The following is a 24573-nucleotide window of genomic DNA, read 5'->3' as shown; positions in this document are numbered from 1 at the left end:
TTTACAAATTCATTGACGCTGTACTCTTATGGTTTGAAAAAAATGACATGACAGAATTTTGTCGACATATAAATCATTGGAATTTACCTTTTTAATAATTATGTCAATGCAGTGATCATTCATTAATACCGGTATTGTTGTTAAACAACACTTTCTAAACCGCAAATAAAGAATACACATTTAAAGAGGAATTAAATGATTGATTATCATTACCTTTGAATTTTTGCTGCTCACATTTCTTGGGCAACGTAATATCATCGATTACTTTAATAGGTATCGCGTAGCTTTCACTTGATTTGATTTTATTTGTCTAAATTGTGCTATATTGCTAACAGTCTAATAATAATAATAATAATAATAATAATAATAATAATAATAATAATAATAATAATAATAATAATAATAATAATAATAATAATAATAATAATAATAATAATAATAATAATAATAATAATAATAATAATAATAATAATAATAATTATAATAATAATAATTATCATTATAATATTAATAACTCATGTTATTATTGTTATTATTATTATTATTATTTTGTTTTATCAATTGTTTTTAGATTCAATACGGTAAGTAAGAGTGTACTTTGTATATTAGTAGCAGATATCCTTATTATCAGTTTTTATATTTGTATGATTATGTAATGAGGACTTTAGTCTATACACAAATGTACCCTGTGTTAGTGATACGAGTTATTGATAAAGCTTATTGACACAAAATTCCTATCTAAAACAACAGATAATCATAATTCGTAGTAAAACGATTTTTTGGAAATATTTTTTCATGAACAAAGGAAGTATGAATAAAATTTGCTGCATTTGTGTATCAAATTGCATTTTATCTTATAAAAAAACCAAGAAACAGTCAACGCTATTGAATGAAGTGATTTGATTTGTTCGCTATATCTATTCTTTTCATATATTTTTAATTTTCTTTACAGAATAAATATCTTCATGTTAATTATCTAGCATTAATGAAACGAATCCTTATTTGTTGTAAAAGACGTGAACACCTTTTATTCAAGTTTTTTAGTGTCTTTCATGTTTTATAATTACTAAAGTTCAATAGTCTTAAAAAGGAAACTTATATAATATATCCATTGTTTTCATTATCTAATATTTTCAAAGAAATCCTATGCTTTATTTCTTGAATTTATTATACAGTACTGTACATTTCTAAAGAGATTAAATTTTAAATGACAACATTACAAAAATGTGACCTCAAAGGGTTGAAATAATAGATAAAAAAGAAGAAAAATGTATTAAAGTACAAACAGAGCATCTTTGGCATCAATGCATGGTTAGTATGTCAGCACTAAAAGGATAGAGACTGCATTATTATATGGCTGTTGCATGTTATCTACTTCTCGTACAAACAGTTAAGTTTCTTACCACACTAAATTCCCAGTATGCAAACCAATTCGCGCCACATCAATAATACTGTAAACAAACTTATGGTCGCGAATACTTTATTTCGCGTAAAGACTTTTGGAACCCCATTTCACGGCGATTTAATTTCGTGATTTTCTAATTTGCCTTATTTAGTTCAACGAGGAAATATTCAAATTCATATATTCGGAACAATTTAGAGTCGCGATATTTTTTTCTACTCGCGAAAGACGCGAAAATAAATCGCAATAATTAGTATAATTAGTTGGTTTACAGTAGTTAGTTTTACAATACCTTTGAATACTAGCTTTGATTGCTGTTAAAATTGTTGTTAAGAAATTTAGAAAGAGGTTTTGATGTGCACTTGTAAGACCAAGCAACATACCTTGTTTGTAAGGTCAAGTGTGTAGTTTATGTATTCAATACAATGGTGGACAAACTTTCTTTGTCTTTGGTTGATATTCCAAGTAAAATAGAACTGACCTATTTTCTGAAGGATTTTCCCTTCAGTTAGTGTAGCGGGTGTATATGTTCAGCGTCCACGAAATTGTCAATGCTAGTACTTAATTTTTTTTTATTCATATATAAATTAAGGTATGTTATGTTATTTACACAAAAAAGATGTTGATTGTGGATTTATCTGCGGGGGCTGTCGGAAAATACGCGAAGTACAAACATTACGCATTTGGTAACGTTGTAACCATAACGCTTTACTCTGTGACGTTATTATATATGCATTAGCCATCACGACGATTAAACGTATATAGAAAACACAACGCATTTATTGAGATTCTTTAACATTTATTGTGCCTTGACTGACGGAAAATTAGTTTATTGAACAATGGAAACGAAGTTAAGGGCAATACGTGCCGGCAACAGAGCAGCAGTGACGAAGCTATGGACCAAATTCATTTAGCGGAAACAAATTCGAATCATATGTGCGAGGCTAAGAGTCACTTGGTCAAACAGTAGCAGAGATGTATGGTTCGCTTTTGGTATCAGTAGTTTTGGACACGCTACCGATTGACATACGAAAATCTATTGCACGAGAACACGGGGGATCATGGATTCAGACAGATTGTACGCCACTGCGTTTATTATGGGTACGCAATCACTTTCATACAAGAAGGTAAATACACGTACATGTATTTTTTGTTCAGGTGAGCACTTTTCGAAGGAGTGCTATGAAGTAACAGACGCAAACACTAGAAATCAAATTGTAAAACAGAAACAGTTGTGCTTTAACTGTTGAGGGTCCCATCGAGTGGCTACATGTAAGACTTCAAAACGATGCAAAAAGTTAGACGGAAAGCATCATACAAGTACATGTATATGTAAAGGAAAAGAGGCAGTTCCAGGTACTACACTGGACCCTACTACACTAGTCAGGTATAGAGATAGTTGAAATAACAAACATGACAAGTGTTATGCAAAGCCATGACATTCTTCTTAAAACAGCAACTGCACCAGTTACATATAATGATCGAGAAGTAGAATGTAACATCTCATTTGACGAGGGAGCCCAGCGTTCTTTTATAACTCAGAAATTAGCTGATAAATTAGAAATAAAACCTACAGAAAAAGTAAGCATTCATCTGTCTGCGTTCGGAGATTTATCTCAGAAGGTTTGCAACATAGACACTCCAACAATACTGTTACAGACCGACACAGGAGAAAAAGTCCATATCGACACACTCATGGTTCCAGAGATTGCCGTCCCAATTCGGAACAAGATTGCACAGACTACAAGGGACTTGCCACATTTGAAAGTACAGAAAGTTTTGAAATGATTTACTCATAGGCGCTGATTACTACTGGGAATTTATCGAGGATCAAATCATAAGATGAAAAGGACCCACCGCTGTTCAGTCAAAGATAGGATATCTAATATCAGGACCAATGCGCCAACATATACAGATCTGGTAAACGTCAGTACAGACAAGAACACAGCTATTGACAACGAGAAAAGTTGCCTTGGAAACATGATCATCTAGATGATATACCTTCAGGTATGACCGTTGCTAAAAGAAAACCAGATAACACATCACAATGGCTTGTACAAAGTAAATCGCACATGAACCCATTTGAGGAAAATTACCAAGGAAGCAACTATCTAACAAGACCGCCCGAACGAACACACCCTCAACTGGTTGAGTCAAGAAGCCACATAGATACACAAAAGGAACTTATAACGCTTAGAAATTTACCGCTTAGTGAAGCTACCGTGTGTGCCAGAAGAAGCATCCATGAATGGACTATGAGATAATAACTTTAATTGTGATCAGTGAAGGTTAAGTGACTTAAGTATTTTATTTGAGATGGACATTAATTTTCATTTTCATTTATCTACATTGTGAACTTAAACTTTTCATTTTTTGTAATATATTTCATTTTTGTCGGCCCCCATAATGTCGGAAAATACGCGAAGTACAAACATTACGTTAAGGTAACCATAACGCTTTACTCTGTGACGTTATTATATATGCATTAGCCATCACCACGATTACACGTACATATATATAGAAAACACAACGCATTTATTGAGATTCTTCAACAGGGGCAACAACACTCCGAGCTGTCACGGAGGTAGGACAATATATTTTTTCAAACGGAGTTTTGAACAGAGTATGATATGAATAAGTGATATGAAATGAACTTGTCAAAGTTACCAGGATTGAAATTGTGTACGCCAGACGCACGTTTCGTCTACAAAAGACTCATTAAAGACGCTTGAATAAAAAAAAATCTAAGTCCAAATAAAGTACGATGTTGAAGATCATTGAGTACCCAAAATATAAAAAAATAAATTGCCAAAGTGTAATTTGGTTGCCATTTGTATCTAATGTGCTACGAATTTGAGACATTTCCATTGACTAAATTTCATGTCAATACTGACTTTAAACAGTCATGGCGGATCTGCTATGCCTTGATAATAATTTACCAATTAATTATATAAAACACTTACATTTTCATAATGTAAACTTTTGATCGAAGGTTTACAAATACAGCAGAGCTTAAATGGCAATTTTAGCAAACTGGGTGACTGTACCTTTTGCAGTTATACATCTTGTATTTTTCAACTTACTCTTATTAATCAAATTTATTTATTTTTTATTCCAATTTTTTTCAAGTTTCTTTTCTTTCCATGTTTTATTATTTTGTTTATTATTTTATTGGCAAATATAGGTTTAGAAACTCATAGCAGCAGGATTACTATTAGTATCATGTTTGAATCAGAGACCAGACCATCACTACATAACATACATTGTGTTAGCTACTCATTACTTATGGTCAGTTGTGTGGGACATTTTTCAGTTATTTTATGTTTAAAGTATGTTATCAAACCATATGTGTCATGTATATTCAATTGAAAAAAACAAACAGATGTTTAAGACTACCTTAGATCAAAAGATAGTAACATGTACAGTCTTCGAGATCCACACTATTCTGAAAAAGACAAACGATTAGTTAAGAATCATTGGGATGGAGAATGTGTCTTTAGTTCCTTTTCCAAAGAGGAGTGGCCATTTTATTTAATAATAATTTTGAATATAAGATTATCAAATTTAAAAAAATCAAGATGGTTATTTATTAGGAATGAATATCAAAATTGTTACTTTAATTACATTATACATGTTATATGGCCCAAATAGTGACAACCCCGATTTCTGTGACAGTTGGTGAAATGATTGAGGAATTTGATAATCAGATTGTCATTGTGACAGGAGATTATAATAAAGTGTAAAATCAAGACCTTGATACTTTTAAAGACTTAAACAATAATAATCCATAAACCAAGGAAAATGTGTAGATAAAAAGCAAATTTAATATTTAACTGATACCTTTAGAGAATTATAGCCAAAAAGTAAAATGTACACTTCGAGGAAACCAAATCCTATAAAGCAGGCCAGACTAGATTTTTTAGAGTTTTACAGAGCTTTTACAAAATAATTATAGATTAGATCACTCGACTATTATTTTACAAATAAAGCTTAATAACCGCAGTATTAGGAGTGGTTTATGGAAATTTAACAGCTCTCTTGCATATGATCCCAATTATGTCCATATGCTTATCTTGTATATAACAAAGAAAAACCTAAACTTAGTAGACTCTAATGATATTGAGTTCATATTGAGGGATCAATTATTTTTATAAACATTATTTCCTAAAATAAGGGGGAGAAACAATTTAATTTGCTTCATTAAAAAAAAAAGAAAACAACTAAATTAGAACATCTGCTAGCTGAACATATAAACAAGTTGGAAGAAATAACCCAAACTGATGAAATTTGGGAACAGATTGAAATTAAAAAAAAACATATCTCTAAATTCTTAAACGTAGGCTGCATTTCTTTCTAACACAAACGATGCAAACGGCTAAGCGCGCACATGTTTTGATCATTTGTTTCTAACATACATTTGAAAAGTTTACATAAACTTTGACAAACTATGCAAACGTTAAAAATGCATCTACAGTTTGTCGTTCGTCGATTGTTAGAACAAACCTACATTTGTTTCTAAATTCACCCTGATTAAACGAGGTATTTGTTTCTCTGTTTGTCAGTCGTCTGTTTACCAACAACATGTGCATGCATTACTGACAGTTCAAACAGGGTCAGTAAACAAAGATTAAACGATGTATTTGTTTCTGCCTTATGTAGCGTTAAGAAAACAGCACCAAACACCACACAACGTTTACAAACTTTTGGTTAGAAAGAAATACACCCAAAATCAATTGAGGGGTCAATATATATAGTCAAAGAAGAGGGATAGCAACCATCAAAATATCATGAATTTACAGACCAAAAAATACGTCAATAAAACATTATGAAATTAACTGATATATCAGGAAATGTAATTAAATACAAAAAAAAACAAATTCTAAACGAAGCCAAAAATGAGACAATAAAATTTATTTGTTTGAATAATACTGACTATAAATATATACTAGAACACACCCGCGAAATCGCGGGCATTCAGAGCGTAGTTTAAAGTATGTAAAGTGTTGTTGGAAGAATTTTGTAAAATACAGAATGACTGGAGAATTTCAGGAAAGTATCATAAGTCATAGGTTATTGGGGACAGGAAAATGTTTTTTTACCCTCCACCTTTAATTCCAAAGTTCCCAATTTTTGGTTTTCTATCAATTTCAATATGAACATACATTTAATATGTTATGAACATTTATTTAAGTAAGGCGCCTGTAATTCAGTGGTTGTCGTTTGTTTATGTGTTACATATTTGTTTTTCGTTCATTTTTTGTACATAAATAAGGCCGCTAGTTTTCTCGTTTGAATTGTTTTACATTGTCATTTCGGGCCTTTTGAAGCTGAGTATGCGGTATGGGCTTTGCTCTTTGTTGAAGGCCGTACGGTGACCTATAGTTGTTAATATCTGTGTCATTTTGGTCTCTTGTGGAGAGTTGTCTTAACATGGCAATCATACCACATCTTCTTCTTTTTTTTTGGTAATCAATGAATTTTGTAAAAGATTTAATGACTGGAGAATTTCAGAAAAAGTATCAAAAGTTCACATGAATAATTTTAGCGCTTATCTGTATATTATGAACATTCATTACTATATAAATAAAGCGTATTTACTTTCAATTCTAAGTTTACTAATCGATCCATGGTGATCATTGATATAGTATACAGACCCTCTCTATTTAATAAACTCTGTGGATAGTAAACTTGAAAATGATAGCAGATAAAATTCTGAAAATACACTTTATTCGTAGTATACAGAAAAACGCAAACCGGAAGTATAATCTGACTTAAAATTTCGTACAATGACGGAACAATATCCGGATGCCTTTTTTCTCGTTTTTCTCCTAAAATAACTCAATCTGAATAATCATATGAATGGATGACAAATGCGACTATGCACTGTACCTATAGGACACAGAGGCGTGTTGATTAATTTATTCTGGAAAGAAGAGAAGCGACATCAAAAATGAGGTCTTCTCGTTTAATAGTATAGATATATACCAAAACTATGGGAAAATATGAAAGAGTCCTTAGAAGAAGAAACATCCCTTGTTAGAGTTGACTGATGCAATTAAAAGAATGAAAAATGAGAAAAGCCTTGGATCTTATGGATACACAAATAAATTTCTAAAATTGTTTTTGGATAGATATAAGTAACTTTGTGCACACCAAAGCAATACATTATAGTCGGAATTCTATCAGATTTGTAAATTGTATTTACAAATTATGTTTACAAATTAGCAACAAGTTGTATTGCAGAAAGGATAAAATCGGTTTCATCAATCTTAACGGGAGATATTATGCAAATCGTGATACAAGCATGAAATTTGGTATAAAGGTTGACTTAATGATAATTTAACAAAATCAGTTGCTGGCCATAACAAAAATGTTTTTTTTTATCTAAATGGCCACCGCTCATTTTGCATATTGGCGTCATATCCCTTTGGCTACAATCCTTTGAAAACTGTGTTAAAGGTAACATCCATTGTTAGTTTTGATCAAATGTAAATTACAGTTCCTAAAGTAAGATGAAACAGTACAAAACATGGAGAACACAGTGACTTCCGGTTCCAATATGGCGGAGCACACCATAAGAGAAGCATATCCAGGTGGACATGTTTGGGCGCATTTGGCAGGTGCATGTACCAAGTCATGAACACTGGGGTTGGAACTTTGGATGTGCGGATGTAAGAAATTCAGCTGTGTTGGTGACTATAAATGCTACCGTTTTGCCTTCCTTGTAAGGGTTTGTGTATTGGCAGAAAATTATAAGATAAGCAACATGTATTTATAACCAAACTAGGCATTTGAACTTAACAAAGTAAGTGGTATATCTTGTTACGTTGATGGAAATGACATTTTTCAACGTTTTTGGAACCGGAAGTCACTGTGTTCTCCATGTTTTGTACTGTTTCATCTTACTTTAGGAACTGTAATTTAACATAAGGCCGCTGCTTTCCTCTTAAAAATTTGTTTTCAAATCGTGCCTCGTTAAAAGCAAATGTTTATGTTGCCATACATGATGCAAATAAATACTTCTATGATATCCATGTATGTCTTCATACTAAAGCGGAGAAACGCCCGTTAAATCGGGAAATATTTCCAATGTCCGTCAAGCTTACATCTTCACTTTCCCACGAAATGCCGACACAGTGTCACATCCGCTAAATGTATGGAAGAAAGGAAGAGCAGCTACACGAGGAACAACCGCAGCTGATGTTATTTGCAGGAAGCCATCAAAAGTCTTTACTCATTCAAAAACCTATCTACAATTTATCCAGACCTAATCTTGCTGCAATTCCTAATAATTCTACATCTGTGTTAGTACTACTTTTAATTACTTTTGACAACCATTTTAAGCAGCATACACAAACATGTGTGTATCTGTATTGAAATTGCAAAAAAAAGGGTCAATCCACCATTTTCTACATAAGAAAATGCCTGTACCAAGTCATGGAATATGACAGTTGTTATCCATTCGTTTGAATTTTTTTAGCTTTTGATTTTGTCATTTGATTAGAGACTTTCCGTTTGAATTTCCCTCGCAGTTCAGTATTTTACTTTTTATTCATTGTTTCGGTTATTTTGAAATCAGGTTTAAGTAATAAAAAATCACAGATCCTTAGGTGACTTTAATATATATTTACATTTAAATTTAGAACAGAAACAGCGTAAAAAGCTTTCGGAGTAATGACATGTATATGAAAGCACTACATATGTTCCAAGCCGTGTCAGTAGCCTTGCACTTATTTTTAACTTGACAATTACCTTTTGAACTAGCTGCTTACCAGTAGCAGTATCGATCAAGTATTTGAAAATGAAAATAACAGTACTAGTATATAAGTCCGAAGCATTCTTGTTTATGAGTCATTACAGGCATTATCGAACATTATGTTTATATATTATAGTTCACCCCGGCATGAGGCGTATCTGTTACAGCATTTTGGAATGTTTAGTGTTTAAATTTTGAAGTATTTCATATTGGATTTTACCTTCCGACTTATTTTGCTTAGAGTGACAATGATGAATATGCACGTCTACCATATTAGATTGTTAACTTGGTATCGTTGTAGAGGGTAAAGTGGTACAAATGTGTCCTAAGTCAGGAATCTGATGTACAGTAGTTGTCGTTTGTTTATGTATTTATACATGTTTCTCGTTTCTGGTTTTATTATATAGATTAGACCGTTGGTTTTCCAGTTTGAATGGTTTTACACGTCTAGTAATTTTGGGGCCCTTTATAGCTTGTTGTTCGGTGTGAGCCAAGGCTCTGTGTCGAATGCCGTCCATTGACCTCTAATGGTTGACTTTTTTAAATTGTTATTTGGATGGAGAGTTGTCACATTGGCACTCATTCACCATCTTCCTATATCTATATCAAAATGTTAAGGAATACGATCGCTGTGCTAATTAAAAAGGTTTTCTCTTTTTCTTTAACACTTGATCAAAATATTTTTCAAACTTCCGTTTCGTAAATTTCTTTAAATTTTGATCTTTGATCAACAGGTAAAAATGCTTTATAATTGGAACTGAAATGTTGTAAACAATGATTTATAGCCTCAATTTTCATGTAATTTTATTGCAGAATTAATGGATTAGACACAAATAAATCATACTTATGAAGCCGTCTCCATAAATTTCAGGTACACTTTATAACTAAAGAAAGATTGACTTAGATTAGAAATATTCCTTTGGTATCGTCCGACTCTCTTTTTCTTGCATGTTGACAATAGATAATCTAAATATTATTTCTGAAGCGATAAATAATTGAACGTTTAGTAACAAAAGTGAAGAACTTGAATGTTTTTTTCTGTAGTAACTACAGACGAACTTAAATAAAAGAGAAATATTTCATAACTCTCAACGAAGATTACTCTCCATAAATATTTTGGATACATTTTATTTTTCACTCGTCTTACAAACTAACATCTGGGTTTTGGTAAGGTTTATATCGAATATTCTTATAAACATTTATTGTAGTAAGTGATACATTTTCTAAATAAAGGCAATATAAGTATACCACTGTTCAATATTCATCAATTAATAAGAATTTATTATTCATCTTGTATTCATGCTGTTAGGTTAAGGTTAGTCCTACGGTTATGTATCTGATAAATAGCTGACTAATATTTCAACCTTTTTAAACTCGCCACGGTCAATCACTTAAATTTAAAAAAAAAGAATGTGACTATGAATCTATTCCATCGAACTGGAGATAAAGGATACTACAAATACAGTTAATTCTGCCTCATATTTTGACTTATATCTAGAAATTGACAATGAGAGTCGGTTGAAAACAAAACTTTACGACAAAAGAGATGATTTCAGCTTCCCAGTTGTGAACTTTCCATTTCTATGTAGCAACATTCAGGCAGCGCCTGCATACGGAGTACATACATCCCAATTGATACGATATTCCCGGGCTTGTATATCCTATGATGATTTCATTGATAGAGGATTGCTGCTCACAATGACGCTTTTAAACCAAGAGTTCCAAATGACGAAGTCGAAATCGTCCCTTCGTAAATTTTACGGACGCCATCACGAGTTAGTTGACCGTTACGTAATAACCGTTTCACAGATAATATCGAATATGTTCCTTGTGTCGTAACTACTATACCCTTCCCTTTTTATACATGTGACCTACCGAATTAGACTATCTACCGGATTTGTAATAACATGAGCAAAAAGACGGGTGCCACATGTGGAGCAGCATCTGCTTACCCTTCCGTAGCACTTGACATCACCCCCAGTTTTTTAGTGGGGTTCGTGTTGCTTAGTCTTTGGTTTTCTATATTGTGTCTTCTGTAGTAATTTGGTCTGTTTATCTTTTTATTTTTAGCCATGGCGTTGTCAGTTTATTTTCTATCTATGAGTTTGACTGTCCCTCTGGTATCTTTCGTCCCTCTTTTCTAACCTTGACAGCTTCATACTGAAAACTAAGTTGATAAGGTCGAGTCAATTGTTTTTCAAATAAACGCAGTAAGGCTAAATACATGATACTGTTGGATGACTGTTGAACATCCAATGGCAAATTAATCGCATGAAATAAGATATCTAATTTTTAATGCATAGAAACATACTTCAAAACAAATAACACAAGTCCAACAAGAAACCAGTCTCTAAGGTACTCATACCAATTAAGGTCAAAAGATTGAAAGCAAAAATAAAGGTTGTGAAACTTAAACCAATTAAAAATTAGAAAAAGGAATAAAAAGTCACTCTGATGGAGGATCGATGTGTGAAGGATAATAGTAACAGTAGTAAACTTCCGTTGAGTCAGTTTTCTTTGGATGACATCCATTATCACTACTCTTGTTCCTGTAATCTTCGTCATCCATCTTCACATATTCGTCCCTGACAGCCATTCCACGTACACGCTGGCATGTCGATGTATACTTGTACAAATAGAACGGCTCTCTTGCTGGAAGGTCAATGTAACTGTCTATAGAAGTAGCGTCAGACCTATTGTACATATAATTAATACTGTAAAAATCATGTATTATAGATATAGTTCTACATACGTACAAATTACGTTTTTTCTACTTATACATTGACAAAGGATTTGCTGACTATTAAACGTCGGGGGACGAAAAGACGATTTTTTTCACGTTATTTTAGTTTTAAAAAGGGGAGAGTATCTTTATTCAGTTATCATTATTGAAACATTGATAATTATTATGAATTTACTGTTAGCAGAATATGTACATAAAGAGGACTATTATAGGATTAATCGACTTTTTAAAGATATCTTTTGGTGTATAAACTCGACCAATTCACTCACATATAATTAAAAGTCCGAAAGACTTTTAAAATATGTTTGTGAGTGACCAATAAATTTCCCTTTCGTAACCTTTATCACACGTAAATTGTCAATTTGTGGTATTGAATGCACCTGGCGCATAAGTAAATTTCTTGGTAAACGCCAAAAATATCCATGAAATCTGAAAAAATAAACTGAGAGAATATCTTAATGTTTTGTGTTTTTTATTTAATTTGACGACGAATGCGCAGTAGATATAAATATATTTAACATCGAGACGGCGTGCTATTATCGCCGCTATCATTTGTACATTGGTTACAAAAAAAGTAGTTCTGTCAATGACGCCTATCTAAAAATAAACAACATCAAGATTCACTCCCGTAAGCCATCTGTACAAATCATATTAACGTATTCTCTAATATGCAAATCATATACGAATTATTGCCCTATAGCTACGCTTGGTTGATTCCAATAACTAATCTTACATAACAGTTATATATTGTTGACGCCGCCACCAGACACAGCACGCCCCAGTCTTGAGTTTTCGACATTGTCAAAGCGCGACGACACATAACCAGAACTTAACCTATTGAATAATGACATACCTGCAACAGTAGTATATTTTTGTGTTCCTGTTGTATACTCCATCTGGAAGATCACCACCATGCGAGTTGGTATTTCCGCTATCCTGGTCGTCCCAGTAGATAGAACCAGTGCAAAATCCTATCAATAGATATTAGATTTAAACTGTAATGTTTGAATACTTTAACGAATCGTAGACGGATGAGTGCAGTATACATTTATAAGTAAACCCTAAATAATCAAGATATAATTCATTTGTCGGCTATGGAAATATGTTTGATAAATGCTGATTTGCCTAAACGGATGACCAAATAAAGATTGAATAAGGAAAATAAATTTTATCATAAATAAGTTTTTGTTTGAGTTCGGTATTTTTGTTTTTTTTTTCCCCGTTTTTTTCCACAGTCTCCTCAGTGAATCTTTTAGCCAAGCAAAAAATGGGAAGTATATACACAGCTTCTTTTGATTATGTACTTTTTCTGGACCAAAAATCTGTAGAACTTGATCTCTAATTTTGATATTCAGTACTATTTTGTTACTTTAAAAAATGTAGGTACCTGTATTTTACAGTACTTGATTTGTGCTTGAAATTTAAGTACACAGTACTACAGATTTTTGGTTACGTTACATTTTCAGCATTGTGAAACTTTATATATTTCAAGTCTCTTAAAGTTATGATTTTCAAACATGGAATATTGACATCACTGTTGGTATTATTTCTGTACCAAAATATTAAGTACGAAATCAAGCACTGTTAAATATAGGTTCCTAAATAGTACAATAATTTTAAAGTAAAGAAATAGTACTAAATATTAAAAGTAAATTTCCAGTACTACAGATTTAGTGAAGTACAGAAATAGTCCCTATGCAAAAGTAGCAGTGTATAGTAGTTAAATATTTAGTTGAAACTAAAGTGACAGTAATAAATACATGAAAATATGATTGTTTAGAAAATGCAGACATACCTGAAGGACAGGTACCACCTTTTCTGGCAATACAATAATTTCCTTTTGGCCACTTTCCTGATCCGCTGAATGTTTTTTTAGTACAGTAATACATCTTTGTGTTTCTATTAAAGGTACCTAGAAGTACAAAAAGAAAAGTAAAGGCTGGTTTTATTTATAAATACTTATCTATAAATCCATTATAGTTAAACATTGTATAATGGGCTTCTGACTACTTAATTTCCCCCTCTTTTCTATGAGTTAACTATGACATTGATATTATTTTAGATTTTCCTTATACAAGAGGCAATTAACATGGTATAACAATTTGGGATACTGGAATAAATATTTCACAGTTGGCTGGTGATATCACTTGTATTTTGAAAGATGTAATTTTCGCGCAAATTGTATAGGATTCCATAAACAATTTTGAAGTACATGTAATCAAGGTTAAAAGTCATTTTTCTAAAACCGAAGCAACATGGATTAGAAGAAATAGATTTAACAAAGAAGATTCCCTTCCTATTAAATGGACAGATGGTTTTAAAACCTAAGTTTGAAATTTAATGCTATTGAAGAAATGGTTTGTTCTAATTTAGATACATGCATAGAAAAATGGAATCAATAATAAAAATGTGGAAGATCAGAAACCTTTCCTTGATCGGTAAAATCGTTATTCTTAAATCACTTGAAATATCGAAGCTTATTTATGTCATTTCATCTACACATGTACCAAAATCGTATGTAATTAAAAAACAACGTGACATGTATAGTTTATTATGGAATGGTAGTACTCCGAAACTTAAATCGGAAGTTATTCTAAAGTATTCTAGCAAGGGGAACTGAAAGCCCCAATTTTTAAAGTACAGCTGTTATCCTTTGGTATTATGTGGGTAAAAAGATTTCTGATAGAACACAACTCCAAATGGAAACGTGTTTCCAAAGCATTCTTCTCTCGTTCTGATTTAGAGGATTTATTTATGAGCAGTTGTGAAATTGAGTTTTTGGATTTTATTAGCACATCTTTTTAATATAGAAGTGTTATCTGCTTGGAATCGTTTCAGGGGTATTTTCATATCGTTAAATGCATTTCATGTTAGAAAAGAATTTATTTGGTTCATTGGTTTCTTTTTTTACAGATCTTGGTACATGAAAGAGGCATAAGGTTCATCAATGATATTGTAGATGATAAAGGTGATATTTTGTCTCATGACGCTTATAACCAAAATTATAACCTGAATGTTTCTTTTGTAGACATTCTATCTATAAAACGTGCTATACCAAGTGACTGGAAAGTTTGTTATTACAACAACACATGTCACCTAACAGCAACTCATTTGGAATCGTTTTTCAGCATGAGAACAAAAAAGTACCTATCAGTAAATTATTTGCTAAAGATGTTTATTTACTTTTTATCGATCAGGGAAGTGTTTCTCCTATTTCACAATAAAGGTGGGAAGACGTTTTAATATAGAAATTAGTGACGAAAAGTGGAAAAATATGTATTCACTGGCTTTTAAATGTACTATAGAAAGCAAACTACAAGCTTTCCAATATAAAATGTTACACAAAATAGTCTCACATAATTATCTTCTTGAAAAATATAAACTGTCCTTAACTAATGAACGTGCCAGTTGTACAGGAATAGAAACTTTAGGGCATACATTTCTTGAATGCTTAGAAATAAAACAATTTTGGCGAAAATGTTGTAATTGGTGGTATTTAGTTTTTGGAGTAAGAATATTTTTGAATAAAGACTGTCAATTTTGGTGCATTGAATTCTGATTACTTAATTTAAAATTATGTATTCTACACGCAAAGATTTACATCAATAATGTAAAGAACACACAAGCAGACAGAATGTTAATATCTGTGCAAGCTTTTCTTAAATGTTTGAAAAGACGTCTGGAAATATAAGAATATTTATATCTTTCTAAAGACAAACACGAGTTATTTGTCGACAGGTGAAGGGGTATTTAAGGAAGTTATTTAATTACATTTATTTTGAATATTATTATATATTTAATGAACTCCAAAGTATTTTTAAGATGTATCATATACTGTGTATTCATATCGTTAACTTGTAAATTTTTACTATGCCTTATTCGCATAATAACAATAGTATATTAATGCCATCAATGTCATGTCATTCACTTATGTCTTGTAAAAACTATGCATGCACTGTAGTTTGAACATCAAAAAGATCAATAAATGTTTTTGTTTTTAAAAGAGTCAATTTGCACGCTCGTGAAATTTGTTTTATCTGTTCTATTTCATCCAATGTTTTTTTTTTATCTACATTTTGCATGTTTATATACATTTTAAAAATCACGAGTCATAAATCAGATAGGAGTAAATAATTTGGACTATTTTTGGTAAGAATTCCAGTCATTTTTATGTCGCCCAATATAGTAAGAAACTTTTATTCTTACCTCTGAGAGTCCGATATTTCCTTGTTTTGCAATCATGCTGGTAATTAATTTATAACTGCTCAAACATTTTTTGAAAGATTTGCATAAGCGTTTAAGTACTTGTATGCAAACGTTGCCCAAAAAATACTAATAAACAAATTACATTAGAGATAGAGAACTTCTGCACCCATAGATTATATATACAATATAGGTTTCTTCATAAAAAGGCCTCGCATGAAATTTTATAATGTTTTCTTTTCATTTTTGCCATCTCTTTGACGTATGCTTCGCACATTTCCGATATTATTTACGCGATAATATGTTTTTTTTAATTAAATCATTCAATAACAAATACAATGTTCTTACCGAAAAAGTGGTAACCTGTACTCGGGGTAACAGAGTTAATATTATGGGTGTCTTCATTGTCCTGGTACCTCCATCCTTCAGACCATCCCGATGGGCATCCAGTTTGTGGTTTCGGAATCGAATACTTTCCACTTGGCCAACTCACTAAATTTATAAAATAGATGGTGTAATGCATAGTTGTACAACATTAGTAAATAGTATAATGATAGAGTCTTTACATTTTTTACAGAAATTATTTACAGAAATTGATGAGACTGTCATTAAAGTGAGAGGGTTAGCGCTATAGAACCAGGTTTAATCCACCATTTTCTACATTTGAAAATGCCTGTACCAAGTCAGAAATATAACAGTTCTTGTCCATTCGTTTTTGATGCGTTTTGTTATTTGATTTTGCCATGTGATTATGGACTTTCCGAATTGATTTTCCTCTAAGTTCAGTATTTTTGTGATTTTTCTTTTTACATATAACACTATCTGATGTGAAATATGAAAATATATGAAAATATACTCATCGAAGTTTAAACTTATTAAATGGATTGATTAAACACTTATTTCTTAGAATATAGAAATAACATTTTATAATGGGTACAATGTAAATAACAATCAAACAATAGGAAGTTAACAGTAGAATTTATGAAATCCTTTCGCTTTACATAGAGTTTAGATGTGTTTCAAAAACATCTGAAATGTAATCATTTATCAATGAATAGTACCTAGTATAAATTTGAAAAAAAAGTACAAAAATTACCTGCACAAGAAGATGCAATCATCAAAAACAGAATAAACATGTTTACCATCTTGAGCTCTTCTCTACTTGAATTAAAGAGGCTGAAAATATATATGTATAACATAGTTCACTAGTTATGATGTAGAAGCTCATTTAAGATTTGTGTCTATTAAAAGAAGCAGAAAAAGTTAGTGCTTATACTATTTTTTTTATCACAAAATATGGTGCTGCTTCTAACTAAAAATAAATTGTACCTTTTAAATTTTAGTACAGAATATGATGAAGAAATATTTACATCTCTTCGACTTCATAACTAAAACAAACATTTCAGTCTCATTAAAATATAAAGATACATACCTTAAGCGACCTGATCTTTGACAATTGACAGACTGATTATACTTGAAAGAAAAATGTCACTAAATAATTAGTTTTGACCAATAAAATATCAAAGGATATAAGACATACTGCGTAAATCCAAAGTGAAAATAGAAGGACAATTCAGGTTTCGTATGACCTTGTGTGTACTACGCAGAAATAGTTTTAAAAATTAAAAAATATATAATTACAGTATGTATTATCTTTATGAATCAAATATATGGATGAAGAGTGACACATTTTATCCATAGTGTTGCGAATGGTTTGAAATATTAAAATATACTCAGGGATTAATCAAAAACATCAATCTCGGAAGGACAAAGCAAAGATGAAAATATGGGACTAACTGTATCAAAACTTAAGGCCAATTTAAGCAAAATTGTCAGTCAATTAGAAGTCTGTATTCTTTAACCTTGATGCAGTTAAGTAAAAAGTGTAAAGTGTTCCTACTCGTCCAATCAATTCACAAAAGAAGTCTTGATAAGATATTTTATAAGGTTGTTTTTTTTATAAAAACCCAAATTTTGATGTATAGGTTTACAAGTGACATTCATCAAAGACGAGAAGTTATGTTTAGCACTCAATACATTAATCTTAATTCTTATCCTTAACAACACACCATTTTAAACTGAGAACTACCAATGATTTGACTTTGGAAAATAACAATACAACTTTGAGGATGAAACTAATCTTTCTTTCTAGCCAAAGAAAAAAATAAGAAAAAATGAATCCACTCAATATTGTGTCAAAGCCAATAGCTTTTGCATCTATTGTGTAAAATATATAACACAGTTCGATGCCCCTTCCCCCTAAATCTAAAATCAACAAATGATTAACCAGTGATGTTGTGATGAACCTCTGATTAAAATGTTCTTACATAGAAACTGGTTACTTGCATATGTTAAGAGTAAGTCGACATGGAAAAAGTTCATATCAGTATTTTGAGAAAACTAATGTTTACCAAAGGATTAAAGCATGTCCTTGAAGTATTATTGCATTTGCCTTTCTTTTTCATTACGAGCATTAATGGTGTTACTACTGATATTTCTTGTGTAGATAAATTATGTTTGTCTTTTTTCTTAGATATAAAACCATAAGCTGACAACTTTTTTGTTCTTTTGTCTAGGATAACGATAAGCCGGCATCTGTTTTTGTCTTGGGTATTAAACTTTGAGCTAACATCTTTTTATCTTTTTCTTGTGTATAACAGTATAATAAAATTAACGGTACCAATTTTCTTGCACCAGATGCGCATTTCGACAATACATGTCTCTTCAGTGATGCTCGTGGCCAAAATATTTGAAATCCAAAGCTTATATAAAAGATGAAGAGCTATAATCCAAAAGGTTCAAAAAGTATAGCCAAATCCGTGAAAGGAATCAGAGCTTTGCATGAGGGAGATACATTCCTTAATTTATAATAATTTCTAATATTTTGTAACAGCAAAAAATCCGTATGTTCATGCCAGTACCGAAGTACTTGCTACTGGGCTGGTGATACCCTCGGGGACTAATAGTCCACCAGCAGAGGCATAAGCTGGCATCTCTTTTTTTTTTAACTGTGTATGTCTTCTTAGTTAAATTAAATTACTTAAAATTACGTCCGAATGTTTAGAAAATTGAAGAAGCGTAAAAATCTAGTTTCTATCACATTTTCTTTATACGCCATTTGGATTTTTTTTTTCAAAGTTTTGAGAGATTCCAACTAGTGTTAAAAAAAAACACTTCTACCGGTAAAATCGTATTTACTATTGATATTGGCAACATTTTTCTAAACTGACTAACATACATGAAACTTTTACAGTGTTGATGTATGAATAAGTTTGAACTGACTTACTGCTGTGTATGTTTTAGTTTGATTTAAACAACTTATATGTTGGATCTAATTACCCTATTTGAGCATCTGGAATCACCACTCACTTTTAGGTTGTGTTACTGTTGTCTAAATCTTTAGTTTCTTTTAGTATTATTTATGCCGTTATTTGTATTTTGATCATTTAAGTTTTTTGTAATAGAATTGACAGTTGGGTTTTTTTCGACATATATGCGTTTGCATATCACTTTTTGTATCTTGTGCCTCCCTTTTATATGGTTTTAATGTATCCACGGAAATGCATGATATCATATGTTACTTTTAAAGAGGGAAACATGTCAGTCACTCGTCACGACAATTACTTTAATACATCTATGACCATTACAATCTGGGGATATTAAGATTAAAAATTAATTCAAGATTCAGGTGCTTGTATGAAAACTGTCACACTTTATTGTTTACTACAGCATTTTAGCATCCTTTTATTAGTAGTACCTGGACAATGTACAAGTATTTTATTCGTTTCATTCAAAGGTCAATTAAACGCGCTGTTCAAATTATATATAACAGTACACTACCGCTGAGTGTGTGAATATCGTTAATCTAATGTGAACTGACCACGATTCCGGTTTCATCCACAGGGTATCTATGATTTAGGCTCATTTTCAATTATAAAAAAAAAAATGGAGAGGATTGTGCCATCTTTTATATAAAATCTTTTGAAATGTTTCACAATGCAAGAACCTGTTCAAAGTGAGATGTAAAAAATTTGTGAACACGTATGATCTTTTAGGCTTTTATCCTAACAACCACATACTGAAATAGCAGCAGATATTCAATTTATAAACATCCACTTAGTTAAGGTTTATGTACCCTTCTGTAGCCATTTTTGTACGAACTTTTCAAACTTCAATTGTATCAAAACTACAGATATTATGAATAATAGAGATAGGCCATGTTGTACATATTCCAAGGGGAAACTTGATGCAAAGCATTATTTTTTACTGTTCCATTGCATTTAATAGAAAAAGAGGACTTTGTGGCAAATAAATCAAGATTTTTATAGAAAATCCACAGCCTTTACTCTCGTATTTGGCAATTTGATGACTGATAGATATAGGATTATTGCATGCAGTGCTAGCATTGATTTCCTTAAAACAAGTTTATAAATGTAGTTATTGGTTAAGACAAGTATAAATATGGCCAAAATCAAGTACACCTTTCAGGGTGCGCTCGACTTTAGTGACTCAGCACGAGGTGTTTTGGAATTTACAGGTTACTTAGAACTTTTTGTAAAAAATAAACACTAGCACATCATAGAAAATCAAGTGAGTAATTTATGTTTCAAATTTTATAACAAAAATCTCTGTATTAAAGGCTGTGGATTTTCTATAAAAATCTTGATTTATTTGCCACAAAGTCCTCTTTTTCTATCAAATGCAATGAAACAGTAAAAAATAATGCTTTGCATCAAGTTTCCCCTTGGAACATGTACTAAATGGCCTATCTCTATTATTTATTATATCTTTAGTTTTGATACAATTGAGGTTTGAAAAACTCGTACAATAATGGCTACAGAAGGGTACATAAACCTTAAACAAATTTAAATAAAAACAAAAACTATGAAATATTTTGACAATAATTTAACAGTTTATTAAGTATGCTAGTTCTACAAGGAAATTTGCAATTATGTCGGGGGGGGGGGGGGGAGTACAAATATGTATGGCATGGTCAATTTGATGAGTTTGGAAGCTGTGCAGTTATGTCTAGTTTCTGATTTTAAGCTTTTCAACGTTTTCTAATTATGTCAAAAACATAAGGTTGATCTATTGTGTTGGTGTTTTCTTCATCTTTTTTATTGATGCTCCAATACGTGTTAAATGTTTGGAATCTCAAATCTTTGGTCTAGGGCGTGCAAAGTTATTTTACAAACATCGTGGTGTGTTCACCAAAGTTGGTGTCATACCTGTATTGTTTATAAAAGCATGGAAAGAAAATGTTTTAGCTGAAGTTTCCTTATTTGGAAAGTATGCAAGCACAAATATTTATACATAAAAACAAACTTTGACTCGAATCAAAGGCATAAACGATATTATTCACAAATTTTCCCTATTTGTTACACAATGACTTTTCCTCACTTCTCACTTTTAATACGGAAAATATCAATTGATGACCATATAATAACGTATTGCTTATACAGAATTCTAGCATCCTGTCATAAACACTACAAGGAAAGATTACAACTATTTTGTCGTTGTATTGTACAACATCAATTAATATGCGGTGTTGCAAAATATGACCTTGAGCATTTTGATGCGAACATGCAAAACAAAAGTTATAGTTTGTAATATTTTTCTGTCAGATAAAATAGTAGAAATAACAAACTTTTAAATTACTTAGAGTAGTCAATGTATATATAGCCTAAAAATTCATGCGAAAACCATTTTTTTTGGCAAAGGGTCATTTCTGTTTTAATTTGATCAGAGTTATTCTGACTCTTTTTGTCAAGGCTTTGTCAACGTCTTTTATTCTCTTTACAAAAAAAATAAAAAATCATGCAAATTGATAGCACAGACATCAATTTAATTTTGCTAGCACTCAGAATGCATAAAGAAAATGAAAGTTTTTATAACAAATCAGACTTAACATTTCAACATGAGGTAATTTTTTGTGATTTGGACCGTATGCATAACGCTACTTACGTTGAGATTTTTTCCGAACGGACGTTTTTTTCGTCATGTGCAACTATAAATTTGTAATACGATCAGATTTTTTAACGTTAGTGGTTTTATGCATACGGACCCTGCAGCAGAAGATTTATTCTCAGCACAGACTTTCAGGGGCGCTAGTTTCATAGCTTGTTTAATATAGTAAAAAATCAAAACACTGGGTAAGTTGCTTCTCTTGCAGTTTAATGTGAGAAATTATGTTTCCAAAGGGTCTTTCTTACGCTACAAAAGTAGGGTTATGTGAATATTTATCTTGCCAGCATGTTAAAATATCTCTGTTGTTAACTATATTATGTTGTGCATTTACGTATTGTGTTAAATGCACACATTGTAATATATTGTTAGGCATTCCTTTTAGAATTTTCAGTGCTCATGGTTTGTTTCTAGTTTTGTGCCAAATATGATGAGGCTTTATATCACTTTGTCTTTTTCACTTAGTTTTCATTTAGTTATTACTTCGGATAATCCTACAAACACCTTTTATGTGTAAAGAATTTGATATCTTTGTATCAAAATGTTGTTTAAATTTGTACATAATTCACATTATAAAAAAATGTATTTGAATAACCTCTAGTTGTGTTTTGAAACATTTAAACAGAAGAAAAAATTATACGTATTTTTCATGTGTTCCTACTTGTGAATTAATTTTTTCCTCAACAGTTGTTTAATGATTTGATGTACTAAGTATTCAATATGTTCTTTTCCGTTAGTAATCAGTTATTTCATTGCAGTACAAGTATTGTTTACATTTTTCATCGCGGTTTTCCCTCGCATTTGCTCTTTGTGGCGGTCGAAGTTCTAACTATCGGTCTCGTTGTTAAAGGCACTGTATATACGAAACAATATCGCGATGTAGAGTACGGGAGAAATAATTCTGTAGCAGAACATTAATGTAAATTTTGATTATATGACCTATTCAAGTGTATACATTTTTTTAAAGTTTCATATAGCTACACTTTTTTTTTAAACAATGTTTATATTTACCTCCGTTCAGATTACAGATCATGTAAAATTACATGAAAAAAATCTATGTAAACATAAATATCAAGGTATAAACATAACCGTTTCAACAATAGAAGTATTTCATTTAAAACTAATACATGTATCGCCTCGGTTCAAACCAATGTTATGAAAATACCTCAACATATTTCTAGTAAACTTTATTGAGGGCCTGTCTAGAATTTCACCTTTGAGATAAGAGAATTTGGAATGGGACATAAATTGGTAAAATAAAAAGTTTAGACCATGTGAAGTTAAACCATGACAGAATTCAAAACACAATTAGAATGCCATGAAAAAGGGTATTGCTGAATTTTGTCCGACGACTAATGAAAGAAACAAACATTGTATTGCACCTAACATGTATTTTTACAGTAATATATACATCCCCGAACTAGAAACACTAGACAAGGCTTTCTCTGTCTCATTTTTATACTTATACCTCGAATTTGACATACAAAGTCATCTCAGTACCAGAATCTATGACAAGCGAGACGATTTTAGTTTTGAAATTATCAATTTCCCCTACCTTAGTAGCAATATACCAACTTCATCTGCATATGGGATATAAATTTTCCAAATTAGTCGGAATTCAAGAACTTGCAGCTCCTACTCAAGATTTTAAAAACGTCACCAGTGTCTGAGCAGAAAGCTGATGAACCAGGGGTATATCAAAGAATGTCTTGTCCTTTTTCTAAAAAAAATCATCGGAAGGTAACGAAACTTTGTTGATATATATTCCGTATCAACTTCATAAATAATAAACGATGGTCTTGAAGTATAGATTATGTGTACTGACGTTGTGTTTCATCTTAATAAGGTGTTATATAATAGAATTCTTGTATTTGTCTTTATTACTATTACTTTAACTGCTAAGTCTGTTTTTTGTGATATCCATTTGATGCGACTCTGTACTTATGCATCCAGTCGTACTTTGGACGACAAAATTATTTTTTATATTTACCAGTGTGGCATCAAATGCGCGATTTTACGTGAGAGCCCATGTTAATCTAACCATTTGACTGTCAGGGTAATGATTCGGTCCCAGAACATACAACCTTTCAATGCTTTATGGGTGGATTTTACATAAATAAATAAAATCGTATAAAAAATAAACTGTTATCACAAAGATATGTCTCGCCTCTTTTGTTATTTCAATAATGCAAATGTTGAAATTAAAATAGCAATACTCTAACATCTTACACAAGTTATGCAAATATTCAAAGTCAATGAACCATAACTGTAGGGGCATGGCTATACAAGCTCCATGGAAATGAGACGAAAGTGCCAATTTTAATACAACAGTATACCAAATAACATTGACTTATCATACTTATTTCCCTTTAAACAGACCTAAACACAAACTAATACATGTAAAATAAGCAAAATTTCAAAGTCAATAAACCATAACTGAGTGGGCGTGGTCAAATATTCTCCATGGAAATGAGATATGTCAATGCTTATACAACTGCATAGCAA

At 31.5% G+C, this 24573-nt stretch overlaps 1 protein-coding gene across 1 annotated transcript; it reads right to left on the bottom strand.

The window, feature by feature from the left end:
* Positions 1-11435: 11435 nt before the first annotated feature.
* On the bottom strand, positions 11436-17690 carry LOC139522855 (uncharacterized). The gene is made up of 6 exons (XM_071316462.1): positions 17537-17690; positions 17201-17280; positions 16453-16596; positions 13697-13813; positions 12755-12872; positions 11436-11851 (listed from the first exon to the last, which is right to left on the bottom strand). The coding sequence occupies exons 2-6, from the start codon at positions 17247-17249 to the stop codon at positions 11605-11607; spliced, it is 675 nt and encodes a 224-aa protein (XP_071172563.1). The 5' UTR covers positions 17250-17280; positions 17537-17690; the 3' UTR covers positions 11436-11604.
* Between the last annotated feature and the right edge of the window lie 6883 nt (positions 17691-24573).

Source organism: Mytilus edulis, chromosome 5 (genome assembly GCF_963676685.1).
Source record: "Mytilus edulis chromosome 5, xbMytEdul2.2, whole genome shotgun sequence".
In the NCBI taxonomy this organism is placed as follows: domain Eukaryota; kingdom Metazoa; phylum Mollusca; class Bivalvia; order Mytilida; family Mytilidae; genus Mytilus; species Mytilus edulis.
This window is presented reverse-complemented; position numbering and strand designations above follow the sequence as displayed.